The following is a 14,758-nucleotide window of genomic DNA, read 5'->3' as shown; positions in this document are numbered from 1 at the left end:
CTGCGTAGGTCACAAAATCGTAGAGCCTATTAAAAATATTGAAAAATCATTTTGAAATATTTCATAAAGAATAAAATGAATAGATAATAGATACACCAACCTCGATCGATTTTGTTTTTCGTTAAGCGATTAATTAAATAATTATTTCATGGTACGTCACACACAGCAGCTACTAATTTTATCGATAAACTTTGTCCGTCACTATATCTGAAATTGCTCCTGACGAACGGGCACAGATTTGGAGAACGAACAAAAAGTCTGAAAAATATTTTATAATTTTGTATCCGAAAGAAAGTGCCATAATAATGAAGAATTAAAAACGGTACGTATGTGAAATCAAATCTTTTATTTATATAAAGCACTTAGTAAATGCTGTTTGTTTAATTAGAGTTCAAAGTAAGAAGTTGTAAGAACTTTCTATTACTCCAGAAGACTGTCAGTCAAATAAATATGGCTTGTGTTGAGAATATACCGCCGCCAAACGCGGATTCGGAGATGGAAGAAGGAGAAATCGTGGACGATTTGTCCGATATATCATCGGAAGAAGAGTTCCTATTGCGTCAGAGACTACAAGTGCTTGAAACTTATAACAATGTCCTTGAGCGTAAGAAAGCTAAGCGGTCGACTATGGGACCGGGTAAGATGTTCAAAACATAGTTCTTAATCTAAGTTATCACATAAATGTCAGGTTATAACCTATACAAAAATGACCTTGGGAGCTCAACCTTTGACCTAATTTTATGTTAAATCTGTTGTCCCATAATATACACCAGGATAATATTTTATGACCTCTACTATTGATGAATCTCAACATAAGATGTGGCTTGTAAAAAATTTACAAGTAAACATTATAGTTCTCGATGAGCACTTTTTATTTGTTGCAACTTCGGTAAAAAAATTTACTTAAATAATTATGAATGAATAAAATTCAAATTAAAAGTAATGAGCTTTATTAGTCAAAGTTGATTCATGTTCAATAAAATGAAATTAAATCTGTGTTTTGATCAACAAAAGCTTAAGATATATACATTTTGTCATTTTATACTCAAATAAATATCCTCCACAGGACATGGTAAGACATTGCATCCTTAGTTTAAGAGAATGATAATCGTTTGTAGGCACATAGAGTGCATTTTATAAAATTTTAGGTACAAAACGTAAAAAAGTGGACACATTAGGTGATCTTTCGGAAATTTCTGCAACCGATTTGGATGACTATTATCCGCAAGTACCCCAAAAAACGATCAAAGTACAAAAAAGACTTAAAGTACATCATAGACAAAGAAGAAAAAAAGATGAACCCATTATAAGTTATAGAAAAACCAAAGACCACAAAAATAAAACTAATTATCCTAAAAGGAAATTAGAAGTGAAGGTTGTAAGTGAAACTAGTGATGAATCTGAAGATGAATACAGAAATAGAAGAAGAAAATTGGCTGATGCTGTAGTTGTAAACAAAAATAAAAATGATAAAACCTCATTGAGTGAAAGACTTCAAAAAATGCTTTGTGGTATTAACCCAGAACCAAAAGCCTTAACAGAGATTAAAATTGTGCATACGGAAGATTCTCCCATGTCTCCTCCACAGATAGACAGACAGCCAGTAGACAAACATGCCATTTTAAAATCAAAATCTGAACCACCACAAACCAAATCCAAAGATAAAACAAATTCATTTGAATTTATAGACTTATGTACAGATGAAGACAGTAAAACTAATACTACTGAAGTAGGGCAAGATACTGTTGATTCGGTAAACAGTGGTAATGTCATAGAAGGAGGAAACAAGAAAATTTCTGAAATAAATATATCAGACCAAAACTCAGACGAAGATCTTGAATTACTTAGGCAACATGCTCTGAAAACAAAATCTGCTAAAGAGAAAGTAGCCTTAACTAACCCATCTCCTCAAGACAATAAAGTAATGTCTGAAGATGAAGACAGTGACACGGCAGAGTTAAGACTGATTTGTCTTAAATCAGCATTACTAAAGAAAGCTATAGAAATGAAACAAAAGCAGAAGTTAAAGAAAAAGTTATCACAATCTACTAATTTTCCAGATGATCTTATTACCGACAATAATACTGATATAGAATCTGTAGATATGGATATTGGTTCAGATGCCGATGATAGGGCAAAAGAGAATCCTGAAAATTGTGCCAAAATTATTGAAACAGATGCAAATACAGCGAATGAAAATGGTACTGAAAAAGATGTTAAGACTGCTAATATTCCAGAGCAAGATGAGTTAGAAGATGATGAGGATTTGTTAAGGGCTAAACTTCTAACTTCTCTGAGTAAAAATTTGCCCAATTTGGTCAATCCCAGTATAGTGAGTGCTATAGAGCTAGAGAGTACAAAAGAACCTGAAGCCATATCAAGTATACCTTTACCCCCTATAACAAAACCTGTTGTAAGTGCTAATCCTGTACCTGAAGAAAAGAGATTTATTATAAACCTTGGTGAGTCAGATTCTGAAGGGGAACATGAGGCAACTAAGAATCTAACTAAAATGCATCTAAAACTATCAGAACAGATAGACTTCCAACAAAAATTAGATATGTTTTTGAAAAGTACAAGGATGGAAGTTGAAAAGAAGAAACTACCTGATGTAGTCCAGGAGTCAGATACACCAAAGAAAAATGAAAAGTTTGTTGCAAAGGTCTGGAGATATTATCTTTTTATTTGTTCGTTTTTCGATGTTGTCCTTTCTTTCAGACATTACAACGTTGATATTGCTTTTAGGCTGTTAAACATTTGCCAAAATCAGAGCAGATTGAATACAAAATCTTAGTTAAAAGAATGGCGGAATTGGAAAAAATAAAGCAGGCAAGACAGTCAAGTATGAATTTGAATTTACAAACGAAAATGACTACACCCTTAAAAGATACATTAAAGCAAAGAAATGCAACCATAGACTCCACGAAACTATCGGCTTTAAATAGTTTAGAAGAAAAAATAAAAACATCAAGGTACACTTTTTATTTTAAGCTTTTTTATTTTATTTTGTTTCAAGCTCTTCGATTGGGTACTTATTTTACAGAAAAAATATTGCTGAAGAATCAGCTAAGATGCTCAAATTAAAGGAGGAAGGAAATAAGTTGTCCCAGAAGTATAAAATTGTTGCCACAGAACTGCGCAATATTAAGACTGCAATTGCATTGAATAGAAAGCAAACAAGATCTGTTCAAAACACTCTTACGAAAATAAGATTGCACCACCAAATGCTTCTGAAAAGGTATACTTAAACTTTTTTTAAATCTATTCATTTCCATTTCTCTGATTGAAATATAACTCTCTTCCTTTTTTGATTGCGTAGTCTTGGGCCTACTATTATTATGCTTTACGTAACACAATTGTTTGTTTCTTCCTCTAAAATTTTATTTTTCAGCTCAATAACTTCGACACATTCCAAAATAAACGGCGTTATGCCGCCTATAAGTCACATAATTCCGAAATTGCAAAAAGAGAACAATCCAAGCAAAAAGGATGAATCTAAAAATCCAACAGTACAAAAGACTGCCAGAGTTGTAAGAGACCCAATGCTGATCACTCCGAGATTATCAGTGCAGATTGACGTCACTAGTAATATAAAAGTTGTCAAAATGCCAGATAAAACGGATGCTAACGATAAAAGTAAAATAAATTTGAAGGCTGGTAATAAAGATGATTTGCCTGAAAATAGAGGTCTATCAACTCATCCGGTTGTGGAAAAGGGTGGAGGGAAGAAAGAGTTGGAAGTGTTGGGAAACAGGATGAGAGATGTGGATGATTACAGATCACCTCTAGACGCTTTTGGGAGCACAACGTAAGTCGCAAGAAAAGGCCAAATATTAATACTCGTCTAAAGTACTACTGGGATTGTTCATTTGATATAATGTTAGTTGTTACTTTGTTGGCCAAGTAGGTACTTGTATTTCAGCAAATAACTATTTTATGTTATATCTCTACGGAATGTATCATAATTCGGTCTTAAATGTTGATATTTCAAATCAACTTCAACAATCAACACGTAGATTATCTTTTTCGTTTATAATAATGCTCTTTGCTCATCAGTTAGAAATCAGTTAGCTAACTGCGTCTTCGTCCGACTTTAAAACCTTAATTAGAAGTATGATGGATGATGCCAATTTTCAACCAAAAAAAAACATCACATTTAGCGCAATCGTTTACACAATAATTATATCAACGTGCATTATCTCCTAAAAAAAAAAGCTACAAATTCTTTCATAGTTATAGTTCATAGGTACAAAATAGCACGAAACAAAAAAAAATATCTAGATAATTTCTGTATCGATTAAAAATGATCATCAGAAAATTCTACCACATTAAATTATTTACTAATTATTACTTTAAATTATTCAGACTTGCAGTTTACCGAGCTAGTTTGTTTTTACAATATGTTTATGGCAAAAAAATCTTGAGTATAGCAATTATTCTGTTTTTAAGTTTTAGGAAGGTAGTCTAGCTTTCAAGTGTACCGTGAATAACTGTAACAGTGAATATATGTAATTTCAACAGGCCTACCATCATCATATCAGTTGATCGTCTAATAACTTCATACTTTCAGTTGGGAGGGTGACCCGAACGCGATCCTTTGCCCCTTCGAAGTCGGAGGCGAGTGCAAGGATGCCGACTGCAAATACCTACATACGAAGTCCCGTACAAAATAACTCACACACACGCACATACCCACCCACACAAACACACTGGACTGATCCCATCCTTTCCCCTGCCCCGACAGCACAGGATTCCACAGCGATGTGTAAAGTATACATCTTTTTAGCAAACCTACATTTTGTAACCTGTGATTTAGAATTTGTGCTAAGATCTGGATTTTATATTAACTTTGATATTCCCAATTCCATCTTGTAGTGCGTTTATTGTATTTTTGCATGACATTCTATAAATTTACTGATGCGGTTACTGCCGTCATTTAAATCCATGTTTTGTTCCACATAAATGTATCAAATGCTGCCCGTATGACAATAGCAAAATGTTTGATCTCATTTTAAAATAGTTTTAAATATAAATATAAGCACTTCTGTGATTTTAAATTGTGTCACTTGATTGGCATTTACCAATAAGTATAGGGTTACAGCTCTTAAAATTTACTTATAATATATAATTGGTTTTCTACGGTTCTCTTGGCATGTCTACCCAGCAGTGTTTGAGGTGAAGGCATTGTTTGAGTACGTTATTTTGGAGTCTGGCTCGCAATAACATGGTGTTATACAATTTTAGTTGGCGCTTGGTCGTGTATCTCCGTCGCATCGGCTTTGGTGGTAAGTTTCGAGTAACTTTCTAATAGTGCATTTGTAGTGCTCTGGACTCTGGTATTCGTACGACACTACGGGACAGCGAAGACGTATCTGGTAACGTGTTTTGTGTTACGTAAAATATATCAAACTTTATATTATTTTTTATTATTGAACTTTAAAATATTGTACACATGTAAAAAGTTATTTTAATAAATGATACTTTAAAATATTGTATTTTGGACTTTTATTGAAAATGAAACAACATTTTTAATCTTACAAATAGACATTTTATTCAGACATTGTAAAGAAAATAAAAATTAAAATACCTCTTCACACAGATAGGTACACTTAGATAAAAATATGTACGTATATTTTTGGAATAAAATTCGATATAATTTATAAAACCCTCGAACTGACGTGAGTTCATTCTATTGAATGACTACTAAGTATTAATAACTAGTTATGTGACAGGATAACTGTGGGCACACGTGATAGTACAGAACATGAGAATACACCACATCATCTGGATAAATATACAAAAAAAAACTTTTCCAAAATTAACGCCTTATATAAACCTCTATATATTCATAAGATTTTTCTTTGGGTGTTCCAAAAGCTCAATATTTTTTTCCTCGAGAACAGTAAGGAGTTATGTAAAGTTTTAACAAGATAAATATGTTTCTACTACATTTGTTATAATATTTATACATATATATGAAGTTAGAGCCCACAGTTGAGATTGGACAGTACAGAAGGCAGGGAGTGTAATACAAGTCAAGTCTTCATAAGGGGACATTAAACTTATTTATATACCCTAAACGTGGGGACATTGGAACACGCTCACATGACATCTCACTAGTTTATCGGTGAGCGATAAATCTAGCGGATTATCTACATTAGGTACCTCTATAATCAGTGCTGTGTAGCGATAGTTTATAACTTTCATAAATAACATTTATTATTCAGTGTTTACAGTTCTATGTAGATACTAAGTAAACCTTGCCCTCAATATAGACAGCTATAATAAGGGTTGCCATCTCTAACTGGCAAACTGGCAACCAGTACCAGACGTGGAAACCCCGGATTCTCGGAGCCCAGGACCCTGGTCACGTCAACAGTTGTTGCTTTTAAAACATGCTGTCTTAATTTTAAGACGATTCTTAACTTTTTAAACCTGTATGACAAATATATTCCCCCTCCGGAAGTTCCTGGGATCCCCTCTGAACTATGGAAAAGCCGGGGTAATCCGGACTGACGGTAACTCTTGCTATAGTAGATAGGTATACTGTTGCTACAGGTTTTCACTATCTATTTCCAAAAATTAGGCTCGAGACATTTCGTTAATTTCTGTCTATTTATGGCAAGGTACAACTAGAGGCATTCGATTAAATAAACGTTGCCTACCCACATTAAGTGCATAATCGAAAGTAAACCTCAAAACAATTATTTTGCCGTCTAGCCACGCTCACTAATAGCACTGAATAGAAAAAATGCATTTAAACTTGACATTATTGATAAGAACTAAGTACTCACATAAAACCGCAAACACTTACATAGTTACGATAATATTTCGATATCAATAACATGTTATATCAATGACTAATGACATTCAAGTACAACTATTGTAAGATTCAAGATAGGGAACCGTGACACGACGATTAGACGAATTCATGAAGCTATTAAATATTGAACATGTTACACGTATTGCATCTACACAGTTATTAAAATATGCCAATCTTTGGCTGTATACTGAAGCGACCAGATACGAAGTACCTATAAGTATACTAGTATAGGATAATTATTATAATGTAGATTATTGTTATATTGAAATGACTACTATAGTTTGTAGACAAGTAACAGGTATAATGGTGATTCAGTGACGTCATAGGGATTAATGTTTAAGTACCTACTCGACACATTGAACTACATAGCTAACAATACACATTGATATATATTAGTGGTTAAAAAATACTCCGTATGCGTCTAACTTCTAAGCTTCGTGTGTTAGAATGTGGGATGTTGTGAAAACAAATATTCTGCATTGCAAAAATGTTGGATTCTATATTTTCTACCTACCTACCTATCTAGAAACGTGTACCCGTGCTTAGTTGTCTACCCTTAGACCAAATCAATATTTTGAGTTAAATGCCTCCATACTTTTAACATCCAACCGTTTCTTACTATTTGAGGTTTAAAAGCGTTCTTTCTTAGTTATTTTGTTTAGTCTTCCATACCACACCCATTTAATCTCTATGACGCCAATGCTAACTATACAACAGTCATATCTACAGAAGGACAGACTTAACAAGAGTTGCATAAGTGCATATACATGCATAAATCGGTCTTGGATGAACTAGACGAGGTGTAACCACGAGCTATGGGCAGTCTATCTGAGGGTGTGCCACATGGCGACGGCTTTGCGTGTCTCGTGCGCCATCTGCGCCCAGTGGCGGCCCTCGGCGGCCGGCTCCGCGCCGCCCACACAACACCAGCCCACCACCAGCCCGCTGCTGCCGCCGCTCACCACGCATACCTGATAACAATTGAGATTTTTAAGAACGGAAAAAGCAAGGATGCCCTTATCTATTTTGGATTTTAATGGAACAAATATTTGTCTGCGAAGTCATTTGCAAATGTGCAATATTCAGGGTAAATCTTACCAAAGAAGTGGGTTCTTAACTTTATTCTTTGTTAACTGAGAATTTCGAATGTTCTATATAACAAAAACTAACTTATATTGTCCTGTCCTGTTCCAATAGTACCTTACTACGTTTTAGTATTTGATTCTTCCTATTAAGTAGCCTTGAAAATCAGACAGTGTTCATGGAGTTTTTTTACCGACTCTTTCATCCGGCCTAACCACTTTTACACTTTTAGCGATTAAAACGTACTTGTGTATCTCCCTCGCAATTAATATTTATGGACTTAGTAACTTTACCTCAATGGAAGCCTCTTGTAGATTAGCAGAGGGCAAGCTGAAGGATAGAGCCTCGTTCCACACGGGGCTGTTGATTTCTTTCCTATTTGTCTTCTTCTTTTTCACGCGCTTGCCATTCACCAGCAGGTATACTTTGACATATACATCTGTAAGTTTTAAGTCGGAAAATACCTATTAGTAACAAAACCGAGACATTTTAAGCACCTTGAGGGATCTGGTTAAAAAAAATTGTCTTTTTTTGCGAGACCAGTTACGAAAGCTCAATTTTTCTGCGTTGCTATAGCGATGCTAATGTAAGGTAAGGTATTGATTTAATTATCATATATCTACCTAAAGCATCTTTCCCCTCTTGCGGCGGCAGCAGATTCCTTGCCTTCAGTACAACGACGGTGAGTCGTTCAGCTGACGGTAGGTAAGATAGAGACAGCAACAGTTCCTGCAGCTCCTCTGGTGGTCGCCGCTCTCGCGACAGCTCAGCCCACACTTCTGCTCCCCCGGCTACTTCCACGCGGGAGAGAGGGACTTTAGCAGAGCCCATAACTTCGTTGCGAGAGAACCTGGAAATTAAATGGGGATGGTTTACTTAAAGGGTCAGAATATGCAGGCGTAGTTTTTTATATGTTTATGGAAATCTTGCCCGTTTTTCCTCATTACTGTGAAGTTTTAAAAGTGCCTGGAAAACGGCCTGCTTGAGATAAAACTAATTATTCTATTTCTTAGCTTACGATGTAACTAAGTGGGACGATGTAACGAACGGACTGAATTCTTCCGAGTATCAAGAAGTATCTAACAGTAATTTTCACGTTTATAGATTAAGGGCCGATTTTTCAATCGTCTGATAACTTTTATTTGACGAATAAGTTTGACGTTTTGACAGCTTTTGTATAGAAAATATGTCAAACGGCCATATTTATTCCTCAGATAAAAGTTATCTGGCGATTGAAAATTCGGGTCTGAGAGTAATATATATTTTAAATCGAATCGAAGTTTCAATGTTTATTTGCTGTCCTGTTTAATTACCTGTCATAATCAAACACTTGTAGCAACAGCGTCTTATCAGACAGCTCATCATGCGACACGGGGAACTTGAAGTGTTGGTCGAAGAACGGATTCGCCTCGTTCCGGTGCACTGGCGTCTGACGCACTCGAGTGTCCACTTCAGGCAGTAACGTGACACGAACGTATGGGTCATTGAAGCCGCCTGCTTCGTAACCAGCTAGGTCGTGAGCTGGAATTTGGGATTAATTCAGTTTAATATGTTTTCAGAACATTCTAAGTATATGGTAATTCATTGCATTGTCACCAACGATTAACAGATAAATTTATCGCGATTGCTCGAATAGTTTTGGTCTCAACTGAAGTCCTTTGTCACAAGCTAACAAAGGCTACCTACCACATATTACGATGGTACTTAGGTACCTATATGATAAGCATAAAATTTAATTACACTTCAAGATCCTAGATACGATTTTGCAGTTGGTTAGGGTATTTGTAAGTATATGTTTGCCATTGCTAATGTTCTGTTTTTCAGAAAGTTTGATCAAAGCAGAACGGTAGCGTAGGTATGGCTACCTACTATGTGACGACACACAAAAATTTATCGATCAATGGCTATTAATAGAATGGAAACGACTCACCAATCATAGATAGATAGCTAAAAATAACTTTTGTTGGTATTTAATTTTGGACTAGACAAGTTAGCACCGTGTCTAACTTCTGAAAACAACATTTATTACCTACTTACCCTTTACGGGTTACAAATAAATAGATAGCCCACTCCAAATAAGACTAAAAAGCTCTATTTACTAACCATTTTTATTAGTCTCCCGTCCAACGAACCACGCTCTCCAAAAGTTATAGCTGTCCAATACAATGGAACCACAGCATGAGCCATGAATATAATATGGGAGTTCGTAACTGTACTACATGTGGTTGTATTCCTCCCGACAACGAGCTGAGTTTCAAACTTTCAAATATTCAACGAAACAACTTGTTAGCTAGCTATGTTTCGGACAATAGAAGTTCATCCCAAGTCTTCTCGGTAAATAATATTATAGGCTTTGTCGTGAAGACTTGAGCAAGTTATCTAACTATCTAGCTACATAAATACTTTTAACAAAGGGTTCTGCACTAGTTGGGATGCCTACATGCAGAGAATAATTGGAAATCTTAAAGTAAACTTAAAAAACGTTTTTGGAATGATGTTTGGGTACTTCCTCTAATAGGTTTCTAAAATGGACCACGGATTTCATTGAATTTCGAAAAAAAATTGTCTATAGCTGAGATTTCACAATCTCAGCTAGGTTCATACCTTCAATAAGATGCACTTCCAAATCAGAGCGATCGAAGTCATACTTCAAGCGCAGATGGATCCTGCCGAGCGAGGGTCCAGCTCCTTCCAGTTCTATTACCAGAGGTGCTTCTCTCTTGGTGTAGAGGTCGGGCTGCAGAGCTCCCAGCGAGCTGATGGTGGCACTGGCGCCAGGACTCAAGGGCCCGAGGCCGCTGCTGCTCTCCACTAGAGAATTGCTGCGGTCTATCCGCCTGGAAAAAGTAATGGTAAATGGTTCAGTGAACCTTGTTTTGTATGCAGTATTAGGTGCTTTCTGAAAGAAGGAATGCTTGCATTTCAAAGGGAATTCCTAAAGCTTTTCTTAACTTATGCCCCTTTTTAGGGTTTTGTACCCAAAATTTAAAACCGACACCCTATTATATTAACCGAAGCCACGGAAAATCAAATTCACTAGAATTTGTTTTTCAGTGGCTTATATTTACCGAATCCTAAGTGTCGTAAGTATTTGACCAATTCTTTTTATCATCTCATCCTTTAAAGTGAGTACCTAAGTAGGATATTATTATGTACTTAATTGACAATCACAAACCTAATTACTATCTGCACTAGGATCGAATATTTTTTGCGACAGTTTTCTACCTCAATCTTACTCAGATAAAGCTACGTCATCGTCAAAAACTGTCCGATATCAAAGATTGTATATTTACAAAGTTTCTATACTGCACGAAGAATATTTAGCTTCCTGTTTTGCGACGCATATCGATATCAAAAGCCTTTTTACACGATCGAAGGACAGTTGGATACGTCAATATTTTAGCGTTCAAGGGTCGTTGGAAAATAAAGTCTTCGGGTATAGTAGACTTGCAAGTCCTCGTTGTTTGTATTTTCACACAACGCCAGCTAGTCTTAAACTAAACAAAGCTTGTATGATGAGTACTAGACAACTGATAAACGTACATAAATTACACCCAAGCACAGAACGAATGGTAGTGCTCATCACACAAACATTGGTCCTGAGTGGGAATCGGACCTACAACTTCGTAAATCACTCAGTTCCACTATTCACTAGACCAGCAGGCAGAAACAGAAGTTAGGCGGGGCTTTCCGGCTTATTTTATAGTACGTTGAATAAACGGTAATGGGCTGAAGGAGACGTCAATATACTCGTATCCTGAGCTCATTACCGTTCCGTTCCGCACGCACAGCAGTTAAGGAGCTTAATATCGGTAAGACCCTTAGCTGCAATGCTAAGAGTGAAATGAAACGATTTATTTAAAATCTTTTGTTTTTCAAATAATGATGGCATTATAAGATCCTTTTAAATAATAGGTATGGAAAAATTGCAGGTAAAAAAATTACTGTTTTTGTTTGCGCGTTAGCACTAAGTTAGTAGTTATTCGAATTGGATATAAAAATATTCTTAATATTACTATGAATGTTTAGAAACGGCGAAATTTCCAGCCTTTTTTAGTAATACAGTTCAAAATATTTGCTTAAAAATCTTCCAAAACAGCAATAGAAAAGAGGCAATAATATCACATATTATACAACAAAATGGTGACTTATTACAATTGCCGTCAACATCCAAAAGTCTCCCAACAAAATAAAAAGAAAAAAAAAAACTCGCGTCATACAGCCAGTATGCTACTTTGATCATCACCCAACTCAATTACGATCGAGCTTCATAAAGGGGCGATACAATATCTACATAGATAGATACGTAGATATATGTACGCCCAAACGTAGGTAACTAGGTCATGTCATTCATAGGTATATGCGGGTTAACGGGGAAATACATGACCCTATCAATATTTTAACAGTACTCAGCCTGTGTAAACAGGAGTACAAACGGCTTTATGTACTTGAGGTTTTCCTAAAGCCACAAGTTGGTGTTAAGACGATTGGGAGAAGAGGAGATTTTGTTAGGAGGTTGGGTGACGTCTAGTTATTCTTTTTAAGTACCTATGCTTAAGTGGGAAATGACAGAAACAGCACAAAATTAATCATTAGGTAAGATCTAGATTGTATTTTCATTGGCGGTCACGATTTTCGTTTTGTTTTTAATTAGAATCTTACCACCACGTCTTAAAGTATTATTATAAAGGTTGTGAAAAGAGACAGTACAATATACGGCGTAGATCGACCGGTCTCTCTTCCACACCCGCAATAATTTAAAAATAATTTAAACAGAGCACAATGTTTCCAATGAAAAGTATACGTCATATACCTTCTTCGTGGACACATTAAAAACATTTAACAAACGCATTTTTTTAACCTACAATCATGCAATCGTTTACAAAAATAGTTTTCTAAATTAGACACTCATTTTGTTTTTTCAAATCGTTTTTATCACAAGCAGGTCTTTCCAAAGCTACAAATAACCTTGTAGGTATACGTAACTCCACTTAAACTGACAAACAGCTTTTGATATTCCGATCCATAAAACACAGAGAGACACTATGAAAGCACAGAATGCATTTCACTCAAACATTCGCAGAACTAAATGCGTTAATCGCGAGTTCTGTATTTTTTTCCTTTTCAATTAGTGTGAAAAGTTTTTACTCGGATCGACATGGATGCTTAATTAGGTCACACAGAGTGGTCGTACAAACTTTAATGGTAATCTCATCGGATAACGGGGATTCTAGCAGTTTTGTAGACTTGCAAAAATAGTATGTATTGTATGTAATGTAGTTTTTCATACATTTTGAAAGGGGTGAGATCATTTTCCGCTTTTGGCCATATGGGAGATGGATTTACGATACTAAATTATTGTTCCGTACAAATAGGTTAAAGAAAAACAAATCGGTTGGGTACTAAGTAAAATTGCCCGTACGTATCACGGTTCATGAGATACCACCTTGTAACTGACGGAAAGAGAGCCGTGTCTCAATAATAGGGGGCTGTTTTGCTCTTACGGTACCGAACCCTAAAAAACTGTTCTTTTGCTAGGCTTTTTATCGAGACACGCTTTTAACATTGTAATTTACCTTTATAAAAGACGGATGACGCATTAAACTAGGCATTAACTCTTCTCACTTTTCTAACAGCGACATTAATGTTTTAAGTACGATAACGGCAATAAGGCTAGTCAACAAAGAAGGATAGACCTTCTTGGGTGCGCCGGATGTGCTTAGTTAACCTTAGGTCACTCGGGAAAATTCTACTTGTACCTATTTAAAAAGTATTGCACCTTAAGTTTTGTCAACGGGGTCTTAGTACATTGAAATGCTTCAAGGAAGAATAAACTAATAGAATATAGTAAGCTGCCTCGCTTGCAAAGTATCATTTGGTTAACGTTAATAAATGTCGCTCAAACATATAAAATGACTTTTCTTGTTATGATAAGTCACGTGACTGTGATATTTCATCTCCATTTGAACGTTTCTAATGATGTGACGAATGCAGAAATTTTACAGACAGTTCTAGAGTATAGAATAGCTAGCTGACGATAGCAATACTGTCAAAAACACACAATAATTAGATGAAAATATCATGTTATTCTATCAATCCAGTTGGATCATACTGCAAACGGTGTGCAAGTGAAAAGCGGTTAAAAAATTATATATTAAAAGAAGATAACAGTTTGAAAACTCTGAAGTGATATTAATATGACGTTTAACATACACGGTGATTTTTTAGTCGTCTTACAAAAGCAGCCCAGTTCATCAACTAAGATAATAAGTACGAAGAAAAATTAAACAAGAGAAATCTGAAATATACTCTTAAAAATGATAAAATTGCCGCCGCCCGCGCCCCTCACCATTGGCTCGGACCGCGCTCGCAACAGAGATGTGTTTCTAAAAAACTACGAATTACCTCATAATATTGAATAAAAATTGCATTTAATTGTTTTTCAAATCTCATAAATACCTATTTTTTTTATCATGAACGTGTTCTAGTCATTGGATACATGAACTGGGCTGCTTTTGTAAGACGACCAAAAAATCACGACGTATAATAATACGGTTCGTTTTATGTCGACAAATATTTCATATCACTATTAATTTATGCAGACAACGTTAATGCACAAATCAGATCAGTTTAGTAATTGTTACACTAAATTTGTGAATTCGCTTTTCAGCTTATTTGATTGTTACCGAATCACGATACACGAGGCATACAAATGGAATTTTGAAATCAAACTGAATATGTTACGAATATACGGCAAATGTCCCGTTATAATAAACTCAGTAAAATGTTAGTACATTTTACGAAACGAAATGTTATTCACAATACCTCCGCGCTAACAATACACATTCCTAC

The 14,758-nt window shown here is 35.5% G+C and overlaps 2 protein-coding genes across 5 annotated transcripts in view; one reads left to right on the top strand and one right to left on the bottom strand.

Annotated features, from left to right (window-relative positions):
* The first annotated feature begins 211 nt into the window (after positions 1-211).
* Positions 212-5,346, top strand: LOC113507433. 4 transcript variants are annotated; one of them, XR_003401860.1, is made up of 8 exons: positions 212-322; positions 430-637; positions 1,149-2,662; positions 2,746-2,972; positions 3,044-3,238; positions 3,392-3,808; positions 4,571-4,765; positions 5,245-5,346. XR_003401860.1 is itself a non-coding variant. In XM_026890305.1 (7 exons), the coding sequence occupies exons 2-7, from the start codon at positions 451-453 to the stop codon at positions 4,671-4,673; spliced, it is 2,643 nt and encodes an 880-aa protein (XP_026746106.1). In that variant the 5' UTR covers positions 212-322; positions 433-450; the 3' UTR covers positions 4,674-5,346. The 4 variants fall into 4 exon arrangements, 3 of the variants coding, with proteins under 3 accessions (XP_026746106.1, XP_026746093.1, XP_026746098.1); XM_026890305.1 differs by having other exon boundaries at positions 433-637; positions 4,571-5,346; XM_026890292.1 differs by having other exon boundaries at positions 4,571-5,346.
* A 276-nt stretch (positions 5,347-5,622) lies between these two features.
* Positions 5,623-14,758, bottom strand: part of LOC113507426 (synaptotagmin-5-like) — a 66,614-nt gene continuing 57,478 nt past the window's right edge. The window contains exons 5-9 of the mRNA XM_026890284.1: positions 10,511-10,743; positions 9,220-9,427; positions 8,530-8,756; positions 8,200-8,345; positions 5,623-7,794 (exon numbers count right to left, since the gene is read on the bottom strand). Of these exons, the coding sequence (XP_026746085.1) occupies positions 7,648-7,794; positions 8,200-8,345; positions 8,530-8,756; positions 9,220-9,427; positions 10,511-10,743 (961 nt within the window). The 3' untranslated portion in view covers positions 5,623-7,647. The remainder of the gene's footprint in view (positions 7,795-8,199; positions 8,346-8,529; positions 8,757-9,219; positions 9,428-10,510; positions 10,744-14,758) is intronic.

Source organism: Trichoplusia ni, chromosome 2 (genome assembly GCF_003590095.1).
Source record: "Trichoplusia ni isolate ovarian cell line Hi5 chromosome 2, tn1, whole genome shotgun sequence".
NCBI classification, from domain to species: Eukaryota; Metazoa; Arthropoda; class Insecta; order Lepidoptera; family Noctuidae; genus Trichoplusia; species Trichoplusia ni.
Note: the sequence above shows the minus strand (reverse complement) of the source record. Positions and strands in the feature narration are given on the sequence as shown.